Source organism: Chrysemys picta, chromosome 16, assembly GCF_011386835.1.
Source record: "Chrysemys picta bellii isolate R12L10 chromosome 16, ASM1138683v2, whole genome shotgun sequence".
Classification (NCBI taxonomy): Eukaryota; Metazoa; Chordata; order Testudines; family Emydidae; genus Chrysemys; species Chrysemys picta.
The window spans coordinates 6,836,764-6,858,594 of NC_088806.1; the positions used below are offsets into that span (position 1 = coordinate 6,836,764).

At 52.6% G+C, this 21,831-nt stretch overlaps 1 protein-coding gene across 3 annotated transcripts in view; it reads left to right on the forward strand.

Moving 5' to 3' along the window:
* Window positions 1-21,831, forward strand: part of LOC101938704 (zinc finger protein 436-like) — a 61,083-nt gene that overhangs the window by 35,420 nt on the left and 3,832 nt on the right. For 2 of the 3 annotated variants that reach the window (XM_065569733.1, XM_065569734.1), the window contains one exon: window positions 21,326-21,439. In XM_065569733.1, coding sequence (XP_065425805.1) covers window positions 21,326-21,439 — 114 coding nt within the window. Of the gene's footprint in view, window positions 1-1,919; window positions 2,200-21,325; window positions 21,440-21,831 lie in introns of those variants that run through there. The other variant, XR_010593146.1, reaches the window with a different exon arrangement.

Sequence of the window (21,831 nt, forward strand, 5' to 3'; positions counted from 1 at the left end):
ATAGGGATATCTTGCAGGGAGACTTGAATGAACTTCTGAATTGGAGTATCAGAAATAGGATGAAATTTAATAGTCAAAAGTGTAAGGTGATGCATTTGGGGATGACTAATAACAATTTTAGTTACAAGATGGGGACGCATTGGTTAGAAGTAACGGAAGAGGAGAAGGACCTAGGGGTCCTTGTAGACCGCAGGATGACTATGAGTCGACAATGTGAATTGGCGGTGAAAAAAGCCAATGCTGTCTTGGGATGCATTAGGCGAGGTATATCTAGTAGGGATAAGGAGGTCCTGCTTCCGTTGTACAAGGCGCTGGTGAGACCTCATTTGGAGTACTGTGTGCAGTTCTGGTCTCCCATGTTTAAAAAAGATGAACTCAAACTGGAATGGGTGCAGAGAAGGGCCACTAGGATGATCAGAGGAATGGAAAACCTGTCGTATGAAAGGAGACTAGAGGAGCTTGGGTTGTTTAGTCTGACAAAGCGAAGGCTGAGAGGGGATATGATTGCTATCTTTAAATATATTAGAGGGATTAATACAAGGGAGGGAGAAGAATTATTCCAGCTTAGTACTAACGTAGATACAAGAACGAATGGATATAAACTGGCCGTGGGGAAGTTCAGGCTTGAAATTAGACGAAGGTTTCTGACCGTCAGAGGGGTGAAATATTGGAACGGCGTTCCGAGAGAAACGGTGGGGGCGAGGGACCTGTCTGGTTTTAAGATTAAGTTAGATAAGTTTATGGAGGGAATGGTTTAATGGTAAAACATAGTAGTCAAGGAAAACCAAGCAATGGTAGGTAAATAGCATAATGGCTAAAAGGGGTCAGGATGGAGACTCTTGCCTATATGCTTGGGGTCTTACTGATCGCCATATTTGGGGTCGGGAAGGAATTTTCCTCCAGGGCAGATTGGCTGAGCCTCTGGAGGTTTTTCGCCTTCCTCCGCAGCATGGGGCAGGGATCTCTAGCAGGAGGGTCTCTGCCGATTGAAGTCACTAATAACAGGATTGGGGACTTCAGCAGCAGAGTCCAGGGAAGGGGTAGGGACGGTTTTATGGCCTGCAGCATGCAGGGGGTCAGACCAGATGATCATAATGGTCCCTTCTGACCTTAAAGTCTATGAGTCTATGAGTCTATATCAGTTTGATGCTCCAGCAGACGGAGCATTGACTCTTGCCGTCTGTCTGCAAGCTGACGCCACCTATCGTCTTCAGCCCGCCACTTGCTCTTTTCCTCCCGCCATTCAGCCCGCCACCTCTCCTCTCGTTCATATTGTGCTTTTCTCATGTCCGACATTGACTGCCTCCACGCATTCTGCTGTGCTCTATCAGCGTGGGAGGACATCTGCAGCTCCGTGAACATATCGTCCCACGTCCTCCGTTTTCTCTTTCTAATGTTCACTAGCCTCTGCGAAGGAGAAACATTTGCAGCTGGTGGAGGAGAAGGGAGAGGTGGTTAAAAAAGACACATTTTAGAGAACAATGGGTACACTCTTTGATTACAAGGTCGCATTTTTCCTCTGCCTGCCGGTTTGATATGAGAGATCACTCACGCAGTGCCCCAGGCAACATATTTCGGCTTGCAGGCAGCCATGGTAGGCCACAGTGTTTTGGCTTTTTTAACCTTCTTAACATGCGGGAAAGGTTTCAAACAGCAGCGCATTTCCCATATCAAGGATGAATTGGGTTGTCCATTTAAAATGGGTTTTCAATGTAAAAGGAGGGGCTGCGGTTTCCTGGTTAACATGCGGCACAAACCCAAGTAAACCACCCCCCCACACACACACACACGATTCTCTGGGATGATCACTTCACCCCTCCCCCCACCGCGTGGTTAACAGCGGGGAACATTTCTGTTCAGAGGAGCAGGAACGGGCGCCTCTGAATGTCCCCTTAATAAAATCACCCCATTTCAACCAGGTGACCGTGAATGATATCACTCTCCTGAGGATAACAAAGAGAGATAAGGAATGGATATTGTCTCCATGCCAGCAAACACCGGGACCATACGCTGCCATGCTTTGTTATGCAATGATTCCAGACTACGTGCTACTGGCCTGGAGTACATGAAGGAGAGCTTTCTGGAGATGTCCCTGGAGGATTTCCGCTCCATCCCCATACACGTTAACAGACTTTTCCAGTAGATGTACTGGCCGCGATTGCCAGGGCAAATTAATCATTAAACACGCTTGCTTTTAAACCATGTGTAATGTTTACAAATATTTACAAAGGTACACTCACCAGAGGTCTCCTGTGTGCCCTGAGGGTCTTGGGTGAGTTCGGGGGTTACTGGTTCCAGGTCCAGGGTCACAAACATATCCTGGCTGTTGGGGAAACCGGTTTCTCCACTTCCTTGCTGCTGTGAGCTACCTACAGTACCTCCATCCTCATCTTCCTCGTTCCCCGAACCGTCTTCCCTGAGTGTTTCTCCATTGACGGAGTCATAGCACACTGTTGGGGTAGTGGTGGCTGCACCCCCTAGAATGGCATGCAGCTCCGCGTAGAAGCGGCAAGTTTGCGGCTCTGCCCCGGACCTTCCGTTTGCTTCTCTGGCTTTGTGGTAAGCTTGCCGTAGCTCCTTAATTTTCACGCGGCACTGCTGTGTGTCCCTGTTATGGCCTCGGTCCTTCATGGCCTTGGAGACCTTTTCTAATACTTTGCCATTTCTTTTACTGCTACGGAGTTCAGCTAGCACTGATTCATCTCCCCATATGGCGAGCAGATCCCGTACCCCCCGTTCGGTCCATGCTGGAGCTCTTTTGCGATCCTGGGACTCCATCACGGTTACCTGTGCTGATGAGCTCTGCGTGGTCACCTGTGCTCTCCACGCTGAGGAAACAGGAAATGAAATTCAAACGTTCGCGGGTCTTTTCCTGTCTACCTGGTCAGTGCATCTGAGTTGAGAGTGCTGTCCAGAGCGGTCACAATGAAGCACTGTGGGATAGCTCCCGGAGGCCAATAACGTCAAATTCCGTCCACACTACCCCAATTCCGACCCGCAAAGGCCGGTTTTATCGCTAATCCCCTCGTCGAAGGTGGTGTAAAGAAACCGGTTTAAAGGACCCTTTAAGTCGAAAGAAAGTGCTTCGTCGTGTGGACGTGTCCAGGCTTAATTCGATTTAACGCTGCTAAAGTCGACCTAAACCCGTAGTGTAGATCAGGCCTCAGTCTCAGGTGTTGAAGCTACATGGCCTATCCTTGTGGAAGAGTGGGACCCCTTGGGGGTCTAGTGCACTCAAGAGGCACCTCCCAAGGACTGTTTAAAAGCCAGGGCATTGCACAGTTCCTATGGATCCATGACAGTGTGCCAGTGGGGAAAAGATATAAAACAAGAAAAGGATCTAAATGTGTATTTACCATTGCCCCCTCATCAGTCCTTGTGGGAATCCCTGATCCATTCCAAAGTGTTTTAAAACCTTCCTTAAACGCTTACCTGTTGGTTCTCAGGTCATGTCAGTTTTGTTAGTGGGCTTTCCTTTCACCCTCACACTTCCCTGGTTCTTGTCACGCAGACAGCAAGCAGCAAAAAGACCAGAAGTCTGAAGTGGGGATAATGCCATGTTTATTGGTTAGTTTCCAAGCAAGCATATTCCGAAGCCCTTCACACCAGTTGGGCTTATCTCTGTACGCGATAGAGTCTGTTCCCCTGTGTTCCGTTCCCAGCTCTGACACAGCAAGGCATTTACCTCATGTCTTTCTTACCAGCTCTGACGCCACAGAGCCTTGCCTGTGTCCCCATTCCCTGTTCCTGTTTCCCCCTTAACAAACATGATTCCAATTTCCTTTTCCCCTCCTCTTTGATCCCCTTTATATAGTAATATTCTCAGCTATACCTTAACCAATCATTGTACTGAAATTTAACTAACCAATTCTAACATATTGTAACATAATTCTCTAACCAATTATATCCCACTACCCTAATTAACTTACACCTAGCAAAATTAATTATACAGCAGAGAGAAACAATTAGAGAACCAGACAGATTAACAATAGAAAAGTGGTTGTCACGGAGTATTGGGGCCCTGCACCCCCGGCTTCCTGCGATTCACCATGACTCTCAGCCAGCCAGTAAAGCAGAAAGTTTATTTGGATGACAGGAATACAGTCCAAGACAGGTCTTGCAGGCACAGACAACAGGGCCCCCCTCAGTTAGGTCCAGCTTGGGGTCCCAGGGCATCCCAGCTCCCCCCCCTTTGGGGGGTCAGAGCCATCTCTGCCTCCCAGCCATCTCTCCAGCCCGCTTCCAACACCCTGCCTTCAGCGACCCCTCCCACAGCCTTTGTTCAGTTTCCCGGGCCAAGGTGTCACCTGGCCTCCAACCCCTTCCTGGGTTCTCATGTTACACGCTCAGGTATTCGCCTTCGGGCAGTCTACCATCCCCCAATGCAGACTATCCTAGCCACACTCCCCTGTCAGCATTCACAGACCACAGTAAGAACAGTCCCAGTTCATCACAGGTGGCCATAAAGATAAAACAGTACAGAAATGAGGGTTTCACAACCACGACCATTGATAAGTGATTTATGGCCAGAGAGGATGCTATCAAGCTACATTTTCTTTAACCATCTTAAGGTCTGTTTCTTTATCTGGTGGTGATGGGCACTATCCAGACAGGATCATCTTCCTAACAGCCCAATAGCACCTTATTTCAATGTGACTGGTTTGGGATGTGAGGATGTGACCCTAGGCTTCCCAGCTTATGGCTTCCCCTGCTGCTTAGCCAAAGTCCTTAGCCTAAGAACAAGGCCTCAGACTATCCTAGTGAGAGAAGACCCATACACAGGTGGTCTGTGATTTTGATTCTTTTTTTTTTACCTCTGTAACTAGCTTAGTGATAAAAATACACCTAAGTTCTTAAAGTATAGACTTTACAGGCAGGCCTGAATATTGTGACAAAGTTCCTCCTCTATTTTGGTAGGTCCTGCACTTATTGGTGGATTTGCTCGCCTCAGAGATTCACCATGTGGGTCAGGGAACAGCCCAGAGACCTTCTCCTCTGGTAGAACCCACAGTCCAGGTCAATTCCTCCTGTGTCTGATCAGGAGTTGGGTGGTTTGGGGGAAACCCGGGCCCACCCTGTACTCCGGGTTCCAGCCCAGGGCCCTGTGGACTGCAGCTGACTAGAGTGCCTCCTGGAACAGCTACACGACAGCTACAACTCCCTGGGCTACTTCTCCATGGCTTCCTCCCAACACCTTCTTTATCCTCACCACAGGACCTTTCTCCTGGTGTCTGATAATGCTTGTACTCCTCAATCCTCCAGCAATAGGCCTTTTCACTCTCAGCTCCTAGTCCCTTGCTCCCAGCTCCAAAGATGTACTTCCTCTCCTCTGGCTCCCTGGCTCTCTTTGACCTGACTGGAGTGAGCCCTTTTATAGTATCAGAGGGGCCTTAATTAGAGTCAGGTGCTTAACAGCCTCACCTGACTCTTAGCAGGTTAATTGGGGTCAGGTGTTCTCATTAGCCTAGATCAGCCCCTGCTCTGGTCAGTCAGGGAACATACACCTGCTTCTCCAGTGGCCAGTAGTACATCTCCCTTTTACTACTCTGCTGTAGTCCACTGACTCCCTTGATGCCTTCGAGGAGCAGTGGGCACTGTCCGGGGTTCTCTGCTCGGTGTCCCCATCAGGTTCCCTTCATTTAACCCTTTGACCACACTCCTATCCCTGTTGTTTCATTAGTTGTTCCCCAGAATTACTTGGTTATCCAAGTCCTGTGGATCCTCCCCTTAGGCTGGGGGGAGGTTCTTTTGCAGTGGGCGGGCACTTCCTGGCTACCAATAAGACTACACTGCTATAGTCCCATCTCGGTCATCAGCACGGACTACAAAGTCGTAGTGAAGGCCATCTTGCTGCGGCTAGGTTCCGTGCTGGCAGACGTGGTTCACCCAGACCAGACCTACACTGTCCCAGGCCGCACCATCTTCGATAACCTGTATCTGGTCCGGGACCTTTTGGAGCTTGGGTGTAAGGATGGTCTGTCATTCACCCTCCTGTCCTTGGATCAGGAGAAGGCGTTCAACAGGGTGGACCACGGGTACCTCCTGAGCACTCTGCGAGCATTTGGCTTCAGACTCCAGTTTGTGGGTTTTCTCCAGGTGCTGTATGTTTCTGTAGAGTGTCTGGTCAGGCTCAACTGGACCCTGACCGAGCCGGTCAGCTTCGGGCGAGGAGTAAGGCACGGGGTGTCCCCTCTCAGGTCAGCTGTACGCTCTTGTGATCGAGTCCTTCCTCTGTCTCCTCCACCTGAGGCTGACGGGGTTGGTGCTGCAAGAGCCGGAACTGCAGCTGGTCCTGTCGGCATACACTGACGATGAGCTCATTGTGGTCCAGGACCCAGGCAACTGGGCGCGGGTGGAGGTTTGCCAGGCCATCTACTCGACAGCCTCCTCCGCCCGGCTGAACTGGGTCAAGAGCTCTGGCCTGGTGGTCGGGGACGGGTGGCAGGCGAGCTCCCTCCCACCCGCGCTTCAGGCCATCCAGTGGAGCGTGGGTCCGCTGCTCTATCTCGGCATTTACCTTTCTGCCATGCATCCATCTCTGCCAGAGAACTGGCAAGGCTTAGAGGGCAGGGTGATGGATCGGCTCCGGAAATGGACAGGACTACTCCAGTGCCTCTCCCTCCGAGGGAGGGCACTGGTGCTCAATCAATCTTGGAGGAGGGAGGGCAGGGCCTAAAGTGCCTACACACTCAGGTCCATCTCTTCCACCTCCAGGCCCTGCAGAGGCTCCTGTATGGTGCAGGTAGTCCGGCATGGAGAGTACTGGCACACGCCTTCCTGCACCGCTTCCGAGGGCTCTGATATGACCGAAAGCTCCTTTATCTCCATCTGAGAGGTCTTCTGCGAGACCTCTCTGGGCTGCCGGTCTTTACCAAGACCTCCTCCGAACCTGGAAGCTTTTTTCAATGAGCAGGTCCGTGGCGGCCACCGTGGGTGCTGATCTCCTCACGGAGCCCCTGCTACACACACCCCAGCTTCGTGTGCAGGTGGCAGAGTCCCCCGCGGTGCGCCAGAGGTTGGTTTTGGGAGAAGTCACCAGAGTCGGAGACCTCCTGGACTACAACTGGGGAGACTGGCTGGATCCCCTGATGCTCCCTCAGCGCATGGGGCTCTTCAGACCTCACACTCCCTGGTGCGTACTTCAGGAAGTGAAGGCTGCTTTACCGCCCACTGTTCAGGCCTACCTTGACCGGGTTCTGCGAAAGGGTATGCCCCACCCACCGTCTACCCCAGGCCCTCCGGACCTTTTCATTGGGCCCCTACCCCGTGGACCCAATCACCCCCCTGCCCTTTCACCGTGAGCCGGCTGCACGATTTACAGCCGGTTCGGTTCCAGACTACACCAAAGAAACATCTATACACACTTGTGCTCCATACCCTTCACTTCCTCACCCTCGCGTCCCGCCCCAACACAAAGTGGTGGGACCTCCTGCCACCTCCAGAGGGTGAGGAACCCTGGTGGGCCAGCCTGTACTCCACCCTGGTTCCAAGGCCCGCCAGGGATATCAGTTGGTGGCTCCTTCACGGGGCCGTGAGCATGGGCATGTACTTGGTGCAGTTTACCTCTATCCTGGACACCTGCCCCTTCTGTGGTGTGAGGGAGAACCTGGCGCACATATCTCTAGAGTGCTCCAGGTTGCAGCCCCTATTCCGGCTCCTCTTAGATATATTATTACATTTTTGGTTGCAATTTTCCCCTCACCTGTTCATTTACGCACTCTCCATCCGAGGCCCCACAAAGTCACGGGACCTCCTGGTCAATCTCCTCTTAACCCTGGCTAAAATGGCCATCTATAAAACCAGGGAGAGGAGGTTGGCCGACGGGGTCTCCTGTGACTGTGGGGCCTATTTCCGCTCCTCCGTCCGCTCACGTATCCAGGCAGAGTTCCTCTGGGCGGTGTCCGCTGGCTCCCTTGATGCCTTCGAGAAGCAGTGGGCTCTGTCCAGGGTTCTCTGCTCGGTGTCCCCATCAGGTTCCCTTTGTTTAGCCCTTTGACCACACTCCTATCCCTGTTATTTCATTAGTTGTTCCCCAGAATTACTTGGTTATCCAGGTCCTGTGGATCCTCCCCTTAGGCTGGAGGGAGGTCCTGGCTACCAATAAGACTACTCTGCTGTAGAGGGAAGGAGGGAGAGGACTGCTGTTGCTGTTCCTGCTGGGCACTGGGCCCTTGCTAGTGCTGCTGTTGCTGCTCCAGCTGCTCCCCTGACTGAGCTAGACACCACCACTCTCCCCTTTCTCTGTTACCTGCTTGCCGGCTGGCTAGTAGACCCCCCCCACCCTCAGTTGTTGCTGTCACTCCAACTACAGCCCATGGGGGAGGGGGCTGCTGGCCTCCTCCCCAGAGGAGGGGAGTGAGGGACCCCAGCTCCAGACTTTGTTGCTGAGGACACCACCACCACGACCATTTGAGCAGGGTCTCTCCTGCCTGGCCACCAGACCACCACCTGGAGCTGCTGTGTTTGCTGCTGGGGAGCTGCTGGAGCCCTGAGGAGGAGAAGAAGAGGACCACCTGCTGCTGGGGGAATGCACAGAGGCTTTGAAGACCACCGTGGAGAGGGCGCTTCTGGACTGAGTAATTTTTGAACTGTGCTCTTGTGGTGGGGGTCTGGACTGTGTTTGTGGGGACACCGAGGGTGTGGTGTGGAGCCTGCCCCTGGTCCATCCGTGTCCCCCTTTGCCCCCACCATCCCCACCGCTACCTCCTCCACCACCCCCACTGGCTGTTTACCATCTGTCTCGAGTGCCTACCTTTGGGACTGAGCTGCTCGCCTGGCTTGCCATGCCCGTTTCCACCATTTGGGCCTGCAGCAGCAGCTAGCCAAACATTGAATTTAAGTGCAAGCGCTCGTGGGTGCTCCCCCCCTTGAACTGACCCCCTTCCCCTTTGCAACTGGACCCCAGCTTTACCCCTTACTGCCTACCCCATTTGCCCCTGCAGTCTTTGCCCCTCCCCAGCCCAGCTTCAGTTTGTTTGTCTGCCCCGCCTGTTTCCCTCTGCAGCCTTGATTGTCCTGCCCCAGCCCTGAAGCTAGCCCCTTGGTTCCTCTGCCCCACTCCCAGCCTAATTGTTTCCCTCCCCCTGTGGCCCCCCCTCACCCTGATTAGCCCCTCCCCTTGTGCACCCATGCCCCCTCCCATGCACTTGTGTCCTCCCCTGTTTGAGTTTATCCCTGTTCACTGCACCCCCTTATGCTGTTATAACCCCTGATCCCCTAGTGCAGCTAGAGGAGCCAGAATTCCATCTCGAGTTGGTGACTGATACCCCCCCGCCCGTTTAGCCCTCCCCTTTTGGTGCCCTCCTCCCCTGCCTGCAGCCTAATGGGGAGGAGTGGTTGCCTCCCTTCCCTACCCCCTTCGCTCTTTGTCCCCCTCCCCACTCTCATTATGGCGGGGGACATGGTGGGTGAGACCTCTCACACTGACCCTCCTCCACCTGCCCCCGTGTCCATTCCCCAAACCTCTACCTCAACCGCTGCTGCCGAACCACCTGCTACCGACCCCGCTGGGGAGGCGGCAGCGGCGAGTACTGGGGAGACCTCTTCTGCTGCCACGTCCCTCACTCCTTCTGATTCTGGGGGAGCCCCCCCAGCCAGCAGGAAAGGTCAGGGAAAGAAGAAGGGTAAGGGCCCCGCTAAAAAGACTGGGCCCTCCATGGCAGGGGCTGCCCCCACTGCCGCAGCCCCACCACCGGCCGCAGCGTCCCTCTCTGCTGCTCCCTCCACTAGCTCTGTGGGTGCCCCTCCCCCGGCCCCCAGGGCATACGCCCAGGTGGCGGCGGCCCCCCTCCTGCTGCTACATCATCTCCTCTGACCACCGCCTCCGCTACCATCTATAGTGGCGGGGCCCCTTCCCCATCTTGACCAGGAAGCATGGCGTCCGTTGCCTCCTGGTGCCCGCCTCGCCCCACGTGGAGACCTACATGCGGGCATTAGAGAGGGTGGTGGGGCCCACGGCCACTGTGGCGGCCTCCAAAATGTATGGAAAGGTCATCTTCTTTCTAGCATTGAAGGCCACCGCCTAGGAGGTGGTAGAGAAGGGCCTGGCATTGGGGGGCATGTTCGTCCCCCTGGAGCCATTGGAAGACCTGGGTGTCCGGTTAGTCCTGACCTCCGTCCCTCCCTTCCTGCCCAATGCCGCCCCGCTGCCTGCTCTTTCTATCCTGGGGCGACCAATCTCTGTCATCAGCCCTCTTCCATTGGGCTGCAAAGACCCCGCCATCCGTCATGTCCTCTCATTCCGCCGGCAGGTGCAGCTTCAACTGCCGCCCGCGGCACATGACAGAGAGGCACTCGAGGGGTCCTTTCTAGTCCCCTACCAGGGAGCCCACTACCGGGTGCATTATTCCACAGGGGAGGCCCGGTGCTACCTCTGCTGAGTGATGGGACACGTCCGGAGGGACTGCTGCTTGGCCCAGCATGGAGGAGCATCCGGGATCCCTGAGCCCCGGCAGGGCACTGGCCCCGTCATCGCCGGTGCCCCTGAATGCCCGGCGCCCGGAGCTGCCCCTCCTCCTTCCCAGTCTACCACTGCTCCCGCTAAGGCCCAAGGGGTTCCTCCCTCAGTGCGCCCAGATGAGTGGGAGAGCTCCGCCTCCGCTGTCTGCAATCTGGCGGGGCCTGTGGAGGAGGGTGCGGCGGGGATGGGAGAGGCATGGGAGAGGGCCTGCCCCAGGGAGAATCCTCCCTCCCTCATGCTGCCCCTCCATTGTCTCCCCGAGTCTCCGAGCCATCACCCTTGCTCCCCAACCCCTGTTAACCAGCCCCCAGATGATGCCATGGAGGGCTGGGTCCTAGTACAGGGGAAATGGGGCAAGTGGAAAGTTCGAGCTCTGCTCCTTCCCATCGATGAGGAAGCCCCCTGGAAGACCAGGAAGGGGGGCACCAATGCCAAGCCTTCCCCTTTGTCCCCAGGTGAAATTTTGTCCACCGGTGCCAGCTGGGGAAGACGTGGCAGCACAGGAGGGTAGTACCGTCCCTCCTCTGGAGTCCCTTCCCTCAAAGACCCCTGATGGATGCCTTCCATGCCACCTAAGGCCCCAGCGAACCCCGAAGCGAGCATCACTTCGGTTGCCAGCGGGGAGAACCCTGGGGTGGTAGAAGGTGATCTCCCCTCCATTTATGAGGAGATCGAGGCCCTGGGTCTGACCCCAGTCACCCAGGGGGAGGACGACCCTCTGCCAGCTGGCCTCGAGCTAAGTGACCTCACCCTGGGTTCCCTTTCCCCATGCTCCCTTCCCCTAACTGCTGCTTCTGCTCCCACCTCTGAGGGTCCCCATGGCTCTTCCATCTGCCTGGCCACAGGTGGCACCCCACTGACGGCCGCCGAGCCTACTGAGGCGATGGCCAGTGCCATGCGGCTGGGACCCTATTCCCATGGGGTGTCCCTCTTAGGTGTGGGGCAATCGGCCTCCTTCCCAGGCGGGGACCCCACTGAAGACTGTCCATCTCCTGATGCTGTGGCTGCAACACCAGCCATAAAGTCTGAGCCCGGCATCATTGAGGGTCCCCTTCCCAACCCCCAGATTTCTGAGCTGAACCGAGAGGGGCCACCTTCCAGTGGCCCAGCTACTGGGGCTCAGGATCTTGCTTCTGTCCTCCTCCCCCACTCTGCTCCTGATCCCTGCCCTGCCCCTACTCTTGACCTCTGCCCTGTCCCTGATGCCAGCCCTGTCCTTATCCCCTCCACCTCCCATGATGCCATTGCCGCCCCTGGGGCCGACTCCTTCCACATCCTAGAGGATGACCCCCAGGGAGCAGCCTTTGTATTTCCCTGTCCCGACCCAATAGGGGCTGCGATTTCTCCTCCGCCACTCCATATTGAACCAGGGAGCGAGGCGGACCATGTGGCGCTGGCCCATCGGGAGCCACGTCGGGGGTCTGCCCCCTGCCTGCCCATCTCAGTGGGCCATGGGGCTTTGATGGGGCCCCACCAGGGTAAAGCCAAAGATCAGTAACCCCATCCCTCCATACGCTGCGAGAAGAGCTGTGGGAGTTCCTTGAAGATGTCCGTGGCTCCCGCAACAAGGTACAGCTCGCTCTCCAGCGATGGGGAGATTTTCATCAAATCCTCAGGGCCACGAGGGCCCTCATGGCGGAGGGTACAAGGACTGGGAAGCAGGCCACCGCGGCCTACCAGTGGGTCCGCCTCTCCCGTGACTCCTTACTCACCTACGGGATAGATGATGGTTTGCTGGATGGCCCGATGGAGTCTGCCGGCAAGGATCCCCCCAGCCCTCCTCATGCCCCCTGTCATCTTCACTACATTGAACACCTGGGGCTGTAGGATGGGTCTCTGCAGGTGCCAGGTGCTCTCCTTCCTTCAGGAGGGGGGTACTCTGTGGTTTTCCTGCAGGAGACCCATACGGATCCGGCCGCTGAAGCTAGTTGGCGGCTGGAGTGGGGGGACAGGGTCTATTTTAGCCACCTCACAGTTCATACAGCTGGAGTGGTGACCCTGTTCTCCCCCAACCTACGGCCTGAAGTGCTGGGGGTCGCTGAGGCTGTGCCAGTTCGCCTGCTGCACCTCTGGGTCCGCATGGAGGGGCTTGTGGTCAATCTCGTCAAAGTTTACGCCCCGACATCGGTCCCAGAGCGGTTGCATTTCTTTCAGCAGGCGTCTGCCTTCCTTGGCTCCTTAGATCCTCATGAGCGCCTGGTCCTGGGCAGGGACTTTAACACCACCCTCAAGAAGTGGTACCGCTCAGGGACCGAGCAGTGCCTGGCCGCCGCGGATGTCCTCCGAGAGATTGTCGAACATCACTCTCTGGTGGATGTCTGGTGCGACCACCACCCAGACGACGTCTCGACATTTACTTTCATCCAGGTGGACGCCCATCGGTCACGCCACTCTCAGCTGGACCACGTCTATTTGTCACGTTTCCACCTTTCATGGGCCCACTCCTCCAGCATTTGGCTGGCCCCATTTTCAGATCACCATCTTGCCACTGTGACGGCCTCTCTCTGCGCAGAGAGACCAGGTCCGGCCGATTGGCACTTTAATAACAGTTTGCTGGAGGATGCGGGCTTTGTGACATCCTTCCAGGAGTTCTGGCTGGCCTGGCAAGGGCAGAGGCGCACCTTTCCCTTGGCGCGGTGGTGGTGGGACGTGAGGAACGTACGCGCCCGGCTCTTCTGCTGCGACTACACCCAGGGCGCCAGCCAACGGAGGGATGCAGCGATAGAGCAGTTGGAATGGGAGGTCTTAAAGCTGGAGAGGTGTCTGGCTGCCAGCCCCGAGGATCCATCCTTCTGTGGAGCATGCCAGGAGAAGCAGGAGGAGCTCCAGGCCCTCGAGGACCATCGGGCCCAGGGAGCCTTTGTTCGATCCCTCATCCCTCTCCTTTGGGAAATGGATTGCAGCTCCCGCTGCTTCTATGCCCTGGAAAAAAAGAGGGGGGGCCAAGAAGCACGCCACCTGCCTCTTGGCAGAGGACGGCACCCCTCTCACGGATCCGGCAGAGATGTGTGGGAGGGCCAGGGCCTTCTACGCAAATCTTTTTTCCCCAGATCCGACCAATTCTAACACTTGCAGAGTGCTCTGGGACGGACTCCCGACAGTCAGCGCAGGTGACCATGACCGGCTAGAGCTAACTCTCACTCTGGCTGAGTTCTCGGAAGCCCTCCGTCACATGCCCATCAATAAATCTTCAGGCATGGACGGGCTGACTTTGGAGTTCTACCACGTGTTCTGGGACGTCCTCGGCCGAGACCTAGTCACTGTCTGGGCCGAGTCCTTGCGGAACGGGGTCCTCCCTCTTTCATGCAGGCGAGCCGTGCTTGCCTTATTGCTGAAGAAGGGGCACCTCCGCGACTTACAGAATTGACGTCCCATCTCGCTCCTCAGCGCAGACTACAAAGTCATGGTGAAGGCCATCTCAATGCGGCTAGGGTTCATGCTGGCGGATGTGCTCTACCCAGACCAGACCTACACCGTCCCAGACCGCACCATATTTGATAACCTGTATCTGGTCCGGAACCTCCTGGAACTAGGGTGTAGGGATGGTATGTCGTTTGCCCTCCTGTCCCTGGATCAGGAGAAGGCGTTCAACAGGGTGGACCACGGGTATCTCCTGAGCACTCTGCGAGTGTTTGGCTTTGGACCCCAGTTTGTGGGTTTTCTCCAGGTGCTGTACGCTTCCGCAGAGTGTCTGGTCAGGCTCAACTAGACCCTGACCGAGCCGGTCAGCTTCAGGTGAGGAGTACGGCAGGGGTGTCCCCTCTCGGGTCAGCTGTACGCTCTGGCAATCAAGCCCTTCCTCTGTCTCCTCTGCCTGAGGTTGATGGGGTTGGTGCTTTGAGACCCAAAGCTGTGGCTGGTCCTGTCGGCGTACGCTGACAATGGGATCCTCGTAGTCTAGGACCCAGGGCCGTCCTAAGCCATAGGCAGCATAGGCAGCTGCGTAGGGTACCAGTATGTCTGGGGCACCACTCTGCCGGGAGCCAGGAGGGATGGGAAGCAGTGGAGCATGTAAGAGCAGGGTTGGGTCCTAGAGAGAGCCAAATGCATTGCCTGCAGCACAGTCTGAGGGAGGGGATTGGCTGCTGGGGTCTCTGAGAAGGGATGGGAGAAGGAACTCACCTGTGAGTTGACTCTCTCCCCCAGTGTGAGGTGAGGCTGGTTGGGTGGCTCTGGCAGTATCCTTTGTTGCCCCCCATAACATGCATTCTTCCCCCCAACGGAGCACCCCCCATTTCCCTCCCTCCCCCCCACAGCACCCCTCTCTCCCCCTCCCCTATCAGGGCTTGGTTGGGTAAAGATGCTCGGGGGGGCTGGCTGGCTGTGTGCCGAGGAAGTGAAACTGAAAGTGACTTACTTCCTCAGCAGCCAGCCCAAGCAATAGGGACTGGATTGGAATGTTCACACACAGCTGGCTGGGCTGGGGATAGGGTGACCAGACAGTAAGTGTGAAAAATCAGGACAGGGCGTTGGGCTAGGGTGACCAGATGTCCCACTTTTATAGGGACAGTCCCAATTTTGGGGTCTTTTTCTTATATATACTCCTATTACCCCCCACCCCAGTCCTGATTTTTCACACTTACTGTCTGGTCACCCTAGGTGGGGGGTAATTGGTGCCTATATAAGACAAAGCCCCAAATATCGGTACTGGCCCAATAAAATCAGGACATCTGGTCACCCTAGCTGGGGAGTGCATCTTTTCCCCGGGCTTGCAAAGATCCATCTCATCCAGGGGGAGCTGCGCAGGGCAGGATCAGCTGCTGTGCCCCGTCCCTGAGATCAGATGCTGTGCTAACTTCACCATGGTCCATGGTGCTGGCGGTGGTGCCCAGTGGTGTGTGTTTGGACCTGAGGGTTTGCTGCTGCTGTTGCCACTCTGCACCCCAAGAGGTGGATTTTGGGGTCCTGCAGCTTTCCACCTATCTCCTCCTCTACTGCAGCTGTTGGACCAGCAGCCTGGGGGTGAGCCAAGCATGAAAGCAGTACTGCGTTGCCATTTAGATTGTCATTTAACAACTTTGTTTGCCAAAAATGCTTGCTAACAATCCTGAATCCAATTTTGATATATTTTGTTTTAAATCAATATCTTAGCCAAAAACAGAAAATTAAGTTGTTGACAATTATTTGTGACAAATTTGGTTTGGGGCAGGGAGTGCGCCAGTTTTCATTAGAGAAACAAAAAATGATGACTGACTTTCCTATAGCCCTGTTACTGCTAAATAGAGCCCTCCAACAACTGTAATATGCTCATCTCCTTACTAGTGTGTAGAGTGACCATATGTTGTACTAAGATTCTCTTGCTTTTTCCCCCCAGTGAGTCAGTATAGCTTTTGCCAGTCCAAAGTTTGGGCAGCCAATGTCTTATGTTTTCATAATGTTTTGTCCAACTTTCATAAAGTAAATACATGGTTAATATGAGTTAAAAAGGCCAGGGACACTTCCTTGTGAAGAATCTGTGCAGCAGATCATGCTAGAACTGTGAAAATGTCAGTTTTTGATGGAACTTTAGAGGCGGTGATTTATCATGTATTTCTGGCATTGCCCAAAATGTGCTGCTATCGCTAACGTCTTTCCAAACAAGAATAAGGCACAATAGGACTTCTGTAACATTTCTGTGCTACCTTAATCTAGATGAGATGATTCTGTGCTGACTTAAGAACATAAGAACATAAGAACGGCCTTACCGGGTCAGACCAAAGGTCCATCTAGCCCAGTATCCTGTCTACTGACAGTGGCCAATGCCAGGTGCCCCGAGGGAGTGGACCAGCAGGCAATGATCAAGTGATCTCTCTCCAGCCATCCATCTCCATTCTCTGACAAACAGAGGCTAGGGACACCATTCCTTACCCATCCTGGCTAATAGCCATTAATGGACTTAACCATCATGAATTTATCCAGTTCTCTTTTAAAAACTGTTATAGTCCTAGCCTTCACAACCTCCTCAGGTAAGGAGTTCCACAAGTTGACTGTGCGCTGCGTGAAGAAAATTTTTATGCAGACAAAGCTCAAGAAACACAACAACACACGGAACAATCATTTGAAACAGATGCAGACACAAAGCAAGAAATTACAACAGTTGAAACTGTACTAGCATGGGATATAGATGACATTGCGCATGGCCGCAATCTTTAAACAACGAATTACGTGCCATTATACTTGAGAAAGGCCCTGTGAGAATAAAAGGTGTGAGAATACTTACATGGGGAGATAGAATTAAAGGACACAAATCTGACATCAGGAATCATAACATTCAAAAACCAGTAGGGGAACACTTTAACCTGTCTGGTCACTCAATGACAGATCTGCGGGTGGCAATTTTGCAACAGAAAAGCTTCAAAAACAGACTCCATTGAGAAACTGCTGAGCTTGAATTGATATGCAAACTAGATACAATCAACTTAGCTTTGAATAGAGACTTGGAATGGCTGAGCCATTACAAACATTGAATCTATCTCCCCATGTAAGTATTCTCACACTTCTTATCAAACTGTCTGTAGTGGGCTATCTTGATTATCACTTCAAAAGTTTTTTTCTCTTACTTAATTGGTCTCTCAGAGTTGGTAAGACAACTCCCACCTTTTCATGCTCTCTGTATGTGTATATATATATGTTCCATTCTATGCATCCGAAGAAGTGGGCTGTAGCCCACAAAAGCTTATGCTTAAATAAATTTGTTAGTCTCTAAGGTGCCACAAGTACTCCTGTTCTTTTTGCGGATACAGACTAACACAACTGCTACTCTGAAACCTGTCAATTTTAAGATAGCAACCATGGGTATTAATGATTGGAAAAATCTTAGTCACACATTACCGCAACATGAAAAGGCACAACACCATATTGAAAGTATGCATAAATGGTGTGAGCTGAGTGTAAGGTTAAAAAATCAGACAACTCTTAATGCCCCTAATCAAAGATTGCTGGAGTTAGAGAAGCAGCATTGGCGTTGTATTCTTGAATGTCTATTATCTATTGTTGAATATCTATCAACAAACAATCTTCCTTTAAAAGGAAGGGTTAAGAAATTATTCCAGCCCAAAAATGGCAATTTTTTGAGCCTTGTACAACTGCTGGGAAAATTTGACACAGTGATGAGTGAACATCTCCGAAGAGTAACTGAAAATGAAATACATGACCACTATTTGGGACCAAGAATTCAAAATTAACTGATCATGCTAATGAGTGATAAAGTGAAAGATACAATTGTTTCATTGGTTACTTTGGCAAAATATTTTGCCATAATTGTAGATTGCACTCCGGACAGAAGTCATGAAGAACAGATGTTGTTAGTAGTGAGATTTGTTGACATTAGTGATTCAGCATAGATTACAGTTAAGGAATCGTTTATCACATTTTTAGAAGTAGAGGACGCTACAAGTTTTGGACATCTTCAAGCTCTCCTTGATGAACTAAAATGAATGGGATTGTCTGTAATGAATATTAGAGGACAAGGCTATGATATGAGAGGATGCATTTCTGGCGTGCAAGCTAGATTGCTGGCAGAAAATCCATGAGCCTTTTTTGTTCCGTGTGTATGCCACAGCCTTAATTTGATTTTGTGTGATATGGCCAAGTCCTCTGTAGAAGCTATTTCTTTTTTTGGTTTGCTGCAACACATTTACGTGCTCTTTTCAGCTTCCACTCAACGATGCCAAATATTCAAAGCACATGTCAATGGTATTATTGTTAAGCCTCTATCTGAGACACACTGGGAAAGCAGAGTAGAAAGTGCAAAAACATTGAGATATCAATATGAGGAAGTTTATGAAGCACTGGTTACTATTTCAGAAGAAGCCAGAGAGCCAAAAGCTAAAAGTGAAGCACAGTCATTGGCCTCTGAAATATCCAGCTTCAAGTTCCTAACATCTGTCGTAATCTGGTATGACATTCTTGTTAAAATCTCAAGTGTAAGAAAATAATGCAGAGTCCAATGATGCAGCTTGATTCAACACTTACCTTACTAAACAACACACAAGACTTCTTAGTGAAATACAGAGAAAATGGATTCAAAGAAGCACAGGTTACAGCAAGAGAGCTTGCACAGGCACTCGGTGTAGAACCAAAATTTCCATGGCCAAACATGACATGAGTTTCAAGGAAAAAATGGCAAGTGGAATATGAAGGAGCAGATGAGCCCACAGATGATCCAGAAAAGAAATTTGAGGTTGAATTTTTTAATGTTGTGATGGATAAAGCAATATCTGCCATTGATGAGAGGTTTAATATCTTACGAATACACCATGAACAGTACGGAATTTTGTATGACATAACTAAATTCAATGAAATAGGAAAACAAGAGCAGCGAATGGCAAAGTGCAAGAATCTTGAGAGCCTCCTGAAGCACGGTGATAGTTTTGATTTAAATGGACTTGAACTGTACGAATAATTGAATAAATTGTCATCAATGTTGCCACATGCAAAGTTGGTGATGGACATTTTACAGTTTATTCATACCAGGAAACTTGTTGACATATATCCCAATGTGTACATTGCCACTTGTATGCTACTGACAATTCCTGTAACCGTAGCATCAGGAGAATGGAGTTTCTCAAAACTAAAGTTCATTAAAAACTATCTCTGTTCTACAATGAGCCAGGAATGCTTGACTGGTCTTGCTATTCTTGCAATCGAACAAGACATTACTTTGTCTTTTTCATACGATGACACGAGCTCCCTCCCACCCGTGCTTCAGGCCATCCGGTGGAGCGCGGATCTGCTGCTCTATCTCGGCGTTTACCTTTCTGCCACGCATCCGTCTCCACCAGAGAACTGGCACGGCTTAGAGGGCAGGGTGATGGAGTGTCTCCGGAAAATGGACAGAACTACTCCGGTGCCTCTCCCTCCAAGGGAGGGCACTAGTGTACAATCAACTAGTCCTGTCCATGCTCTGGTACCAGCTCAAAACCCTGGTCTTGGCCCTGGGTTTCCTGGCCAACCTCTGAATGGCGATGGTGGAGTTCTTTTGACCAGGAATGCCAAAAGGACCTCTGCAGGGGTCCTCCACCTGCCCCTGGAGGAGGGAGGGCAGGGCCTGAAGTGCCTATACACTCAGGTCCACGTCTTCCACCTCCAGGCCCTGCAGAGGCTCCTGTATGGTGCAGGTAGTCTGGCGTGGAAAGTACTGGCGCAAGCCTTCCTGCACCGCTTCCAAGGGCTCCGATATGACCAGGAGCTCCTTTATCTCCATCCGAGGAGTCTTCCGCGAGACCTCTCCGGGCTGCCGGTCTTCTACCAAGACCTCCTCTGGACCTGGAAGCTGTTTTCAATGACCAGGTCCGTGGCGGCCGCCGTGGGGGCTGATCTCCTCATGGAGCCCCTGCTACACAACCCCCAGCTTCATGTGCAGATGGCAGAGTCTCCCGCGGTGTGCTAGAGGTTGGTCTCGGCAGAAGTCACCAGAGTTGGAGACCTCCTGGACTACGACCGGGAATACTAGCTGGATCCCCTGATGCTCGCTCAGCAGATGGGGCTCTCCAGACCTCGCACTCCCCAGCACATACTTCAGGAGGTGAAGGCCGCTTTACCGCTCGCTGCTCGGGCCTACCTCGACAGGGTCCTGCGAGAGGGCACGCCCCACCCACCCTCCATCCCAGGCCCTCCAGACCTTTTCATTGGGCCCCTGCCCGTGGACCCACCCAGCCCCTCCACCCTTTCACCGTGAGTCAGCTGCATGATTTGCAGCCGGTTTGGTTACAGACTGTGCCAAGGAAACATCTGTACATGCTTGTGCTCCACACCCTTCATTTCCTCACCCTCGCGACCCACCCCGACACAAAGTGGCGGGACCTTCTGCCACCTTCGAGGGTGAGAAGCCCCAGTGGGCCAGCCTGTACTCCACCCTGGTCCCGAGGCCCACCAGGGATATCAGTTGGTGGGTCCTTCATGGGGCCGTCAGCACAGGCATGTACTTGGCATGGTTTACCCCTATCCCGGACACCTGCCCCTTCTGCGGCACGAGGGAAACCCTGGCGCATGTTTATCTAGAGTGCGCCAGGTTGCAGCCCCTATTCCGGCTCCTCGTAGATATATTATTATGTTTTTGGTTGCACTTTTCCCCTCACCTGTTCATCTATGCACTCCCCATCCGTGGCCCCACAAAGTCACGGGATCTCCTTGTCAACCTACTCTTAGCCCTGTCCTAACTAGCCATCTACAAAACCAGGGAGAGGAGGTTGGCTGACAGAATTTCTTGTGACTGTGGGGCTTATTTCCGTTCCTCAGTCCGTTCATGCATCCGGGCAGAGTTCCTCTGGGTGGCATCTGCTGACTCCCTTGACACCTTCGAGGAGCAGTGGGCGGTGTCCGAGGATCTCTGCTCGGTGTCCCCATCAAGTTCCCTTTGTTTAGCCCTTTTACCACACTCCTATCCCTGTTATTTCATTAGTTGTCCTCCAGAATTACTTGGTTATCCAGGTCCTGTGGATCCTTCCCTTAGGCTGGGGGGAGGTCCTGTAGTAGTGGGCGGGCTTTGCCCTCCCACTTCCTGGCTACCAATAAGACTACTCTGCTGTTCCCAACTGGCCTGGGTCTATCACAATATCTCTATTCTAACAGTGGGTTCTACCCCTTCCCCCATTCTGTGTCTCTGTCTTGTCTATTTAGATTGTAAATTCTTCAAGGCATAGGCCATCTACTATTCTGGGTTTGTACTTTGCCTAGCAGAATGGGGACTGACTGTTAGTTGGTCCTTAGGCACTAAGTTAATGAATATGATTTATAATAATAACTCTCCAGCAACTTTGAGCCAAGGAAGCTGGCCTCGGGATGTTACTGCTTAAAAATGAGCTGGGGTTAAAACCATGCAATATTCTTTGTGACAAGTATCCCACAAATTCCACTGATTTCCCTTCTTTTCTTTGCCTGGAGCAGGGTTTCCAGTTTCCAAACCTGATGTGATCTCACAGCTGGAACAAGGGGAAGAGCCGTGGATCCCTGACTTCCAGGGCTCCGAGAAAGAAGTGCACCCGAGAGCTGCCTGCACAGGTGAGGAATTGGTTAAACCAACTCAACAACTGTTTAGGAATGCAGAAAACATTTGTGATGCCCTACAAAGTCCCTGTGAGCTCTCCAAGTTCAGGATAGTTCTCTGCAGAATGGAATCATTATGGCAGATGTCACTCATGGCTTCCCACCTATTCTGACTGACAACTGGCAGCAGGTCACTCCCAGATCTCGCTTTCCCCTGAGTGTTCTGGTGAGATGCGGACCAAAACTGATCCCTTCCTCTCTCCTCTGGGGAAGGGTTTGGGGAAAATCAGCTCCTGATAGGTTTGATCTCTCCCACACATATTTTGGTTTGTTCATCCCTTTTTCCATTCCTCTCTCTGAGATTTCCTTTCTTTCTGGCACAAGGAGTGACCTATGTCTGGATTCTC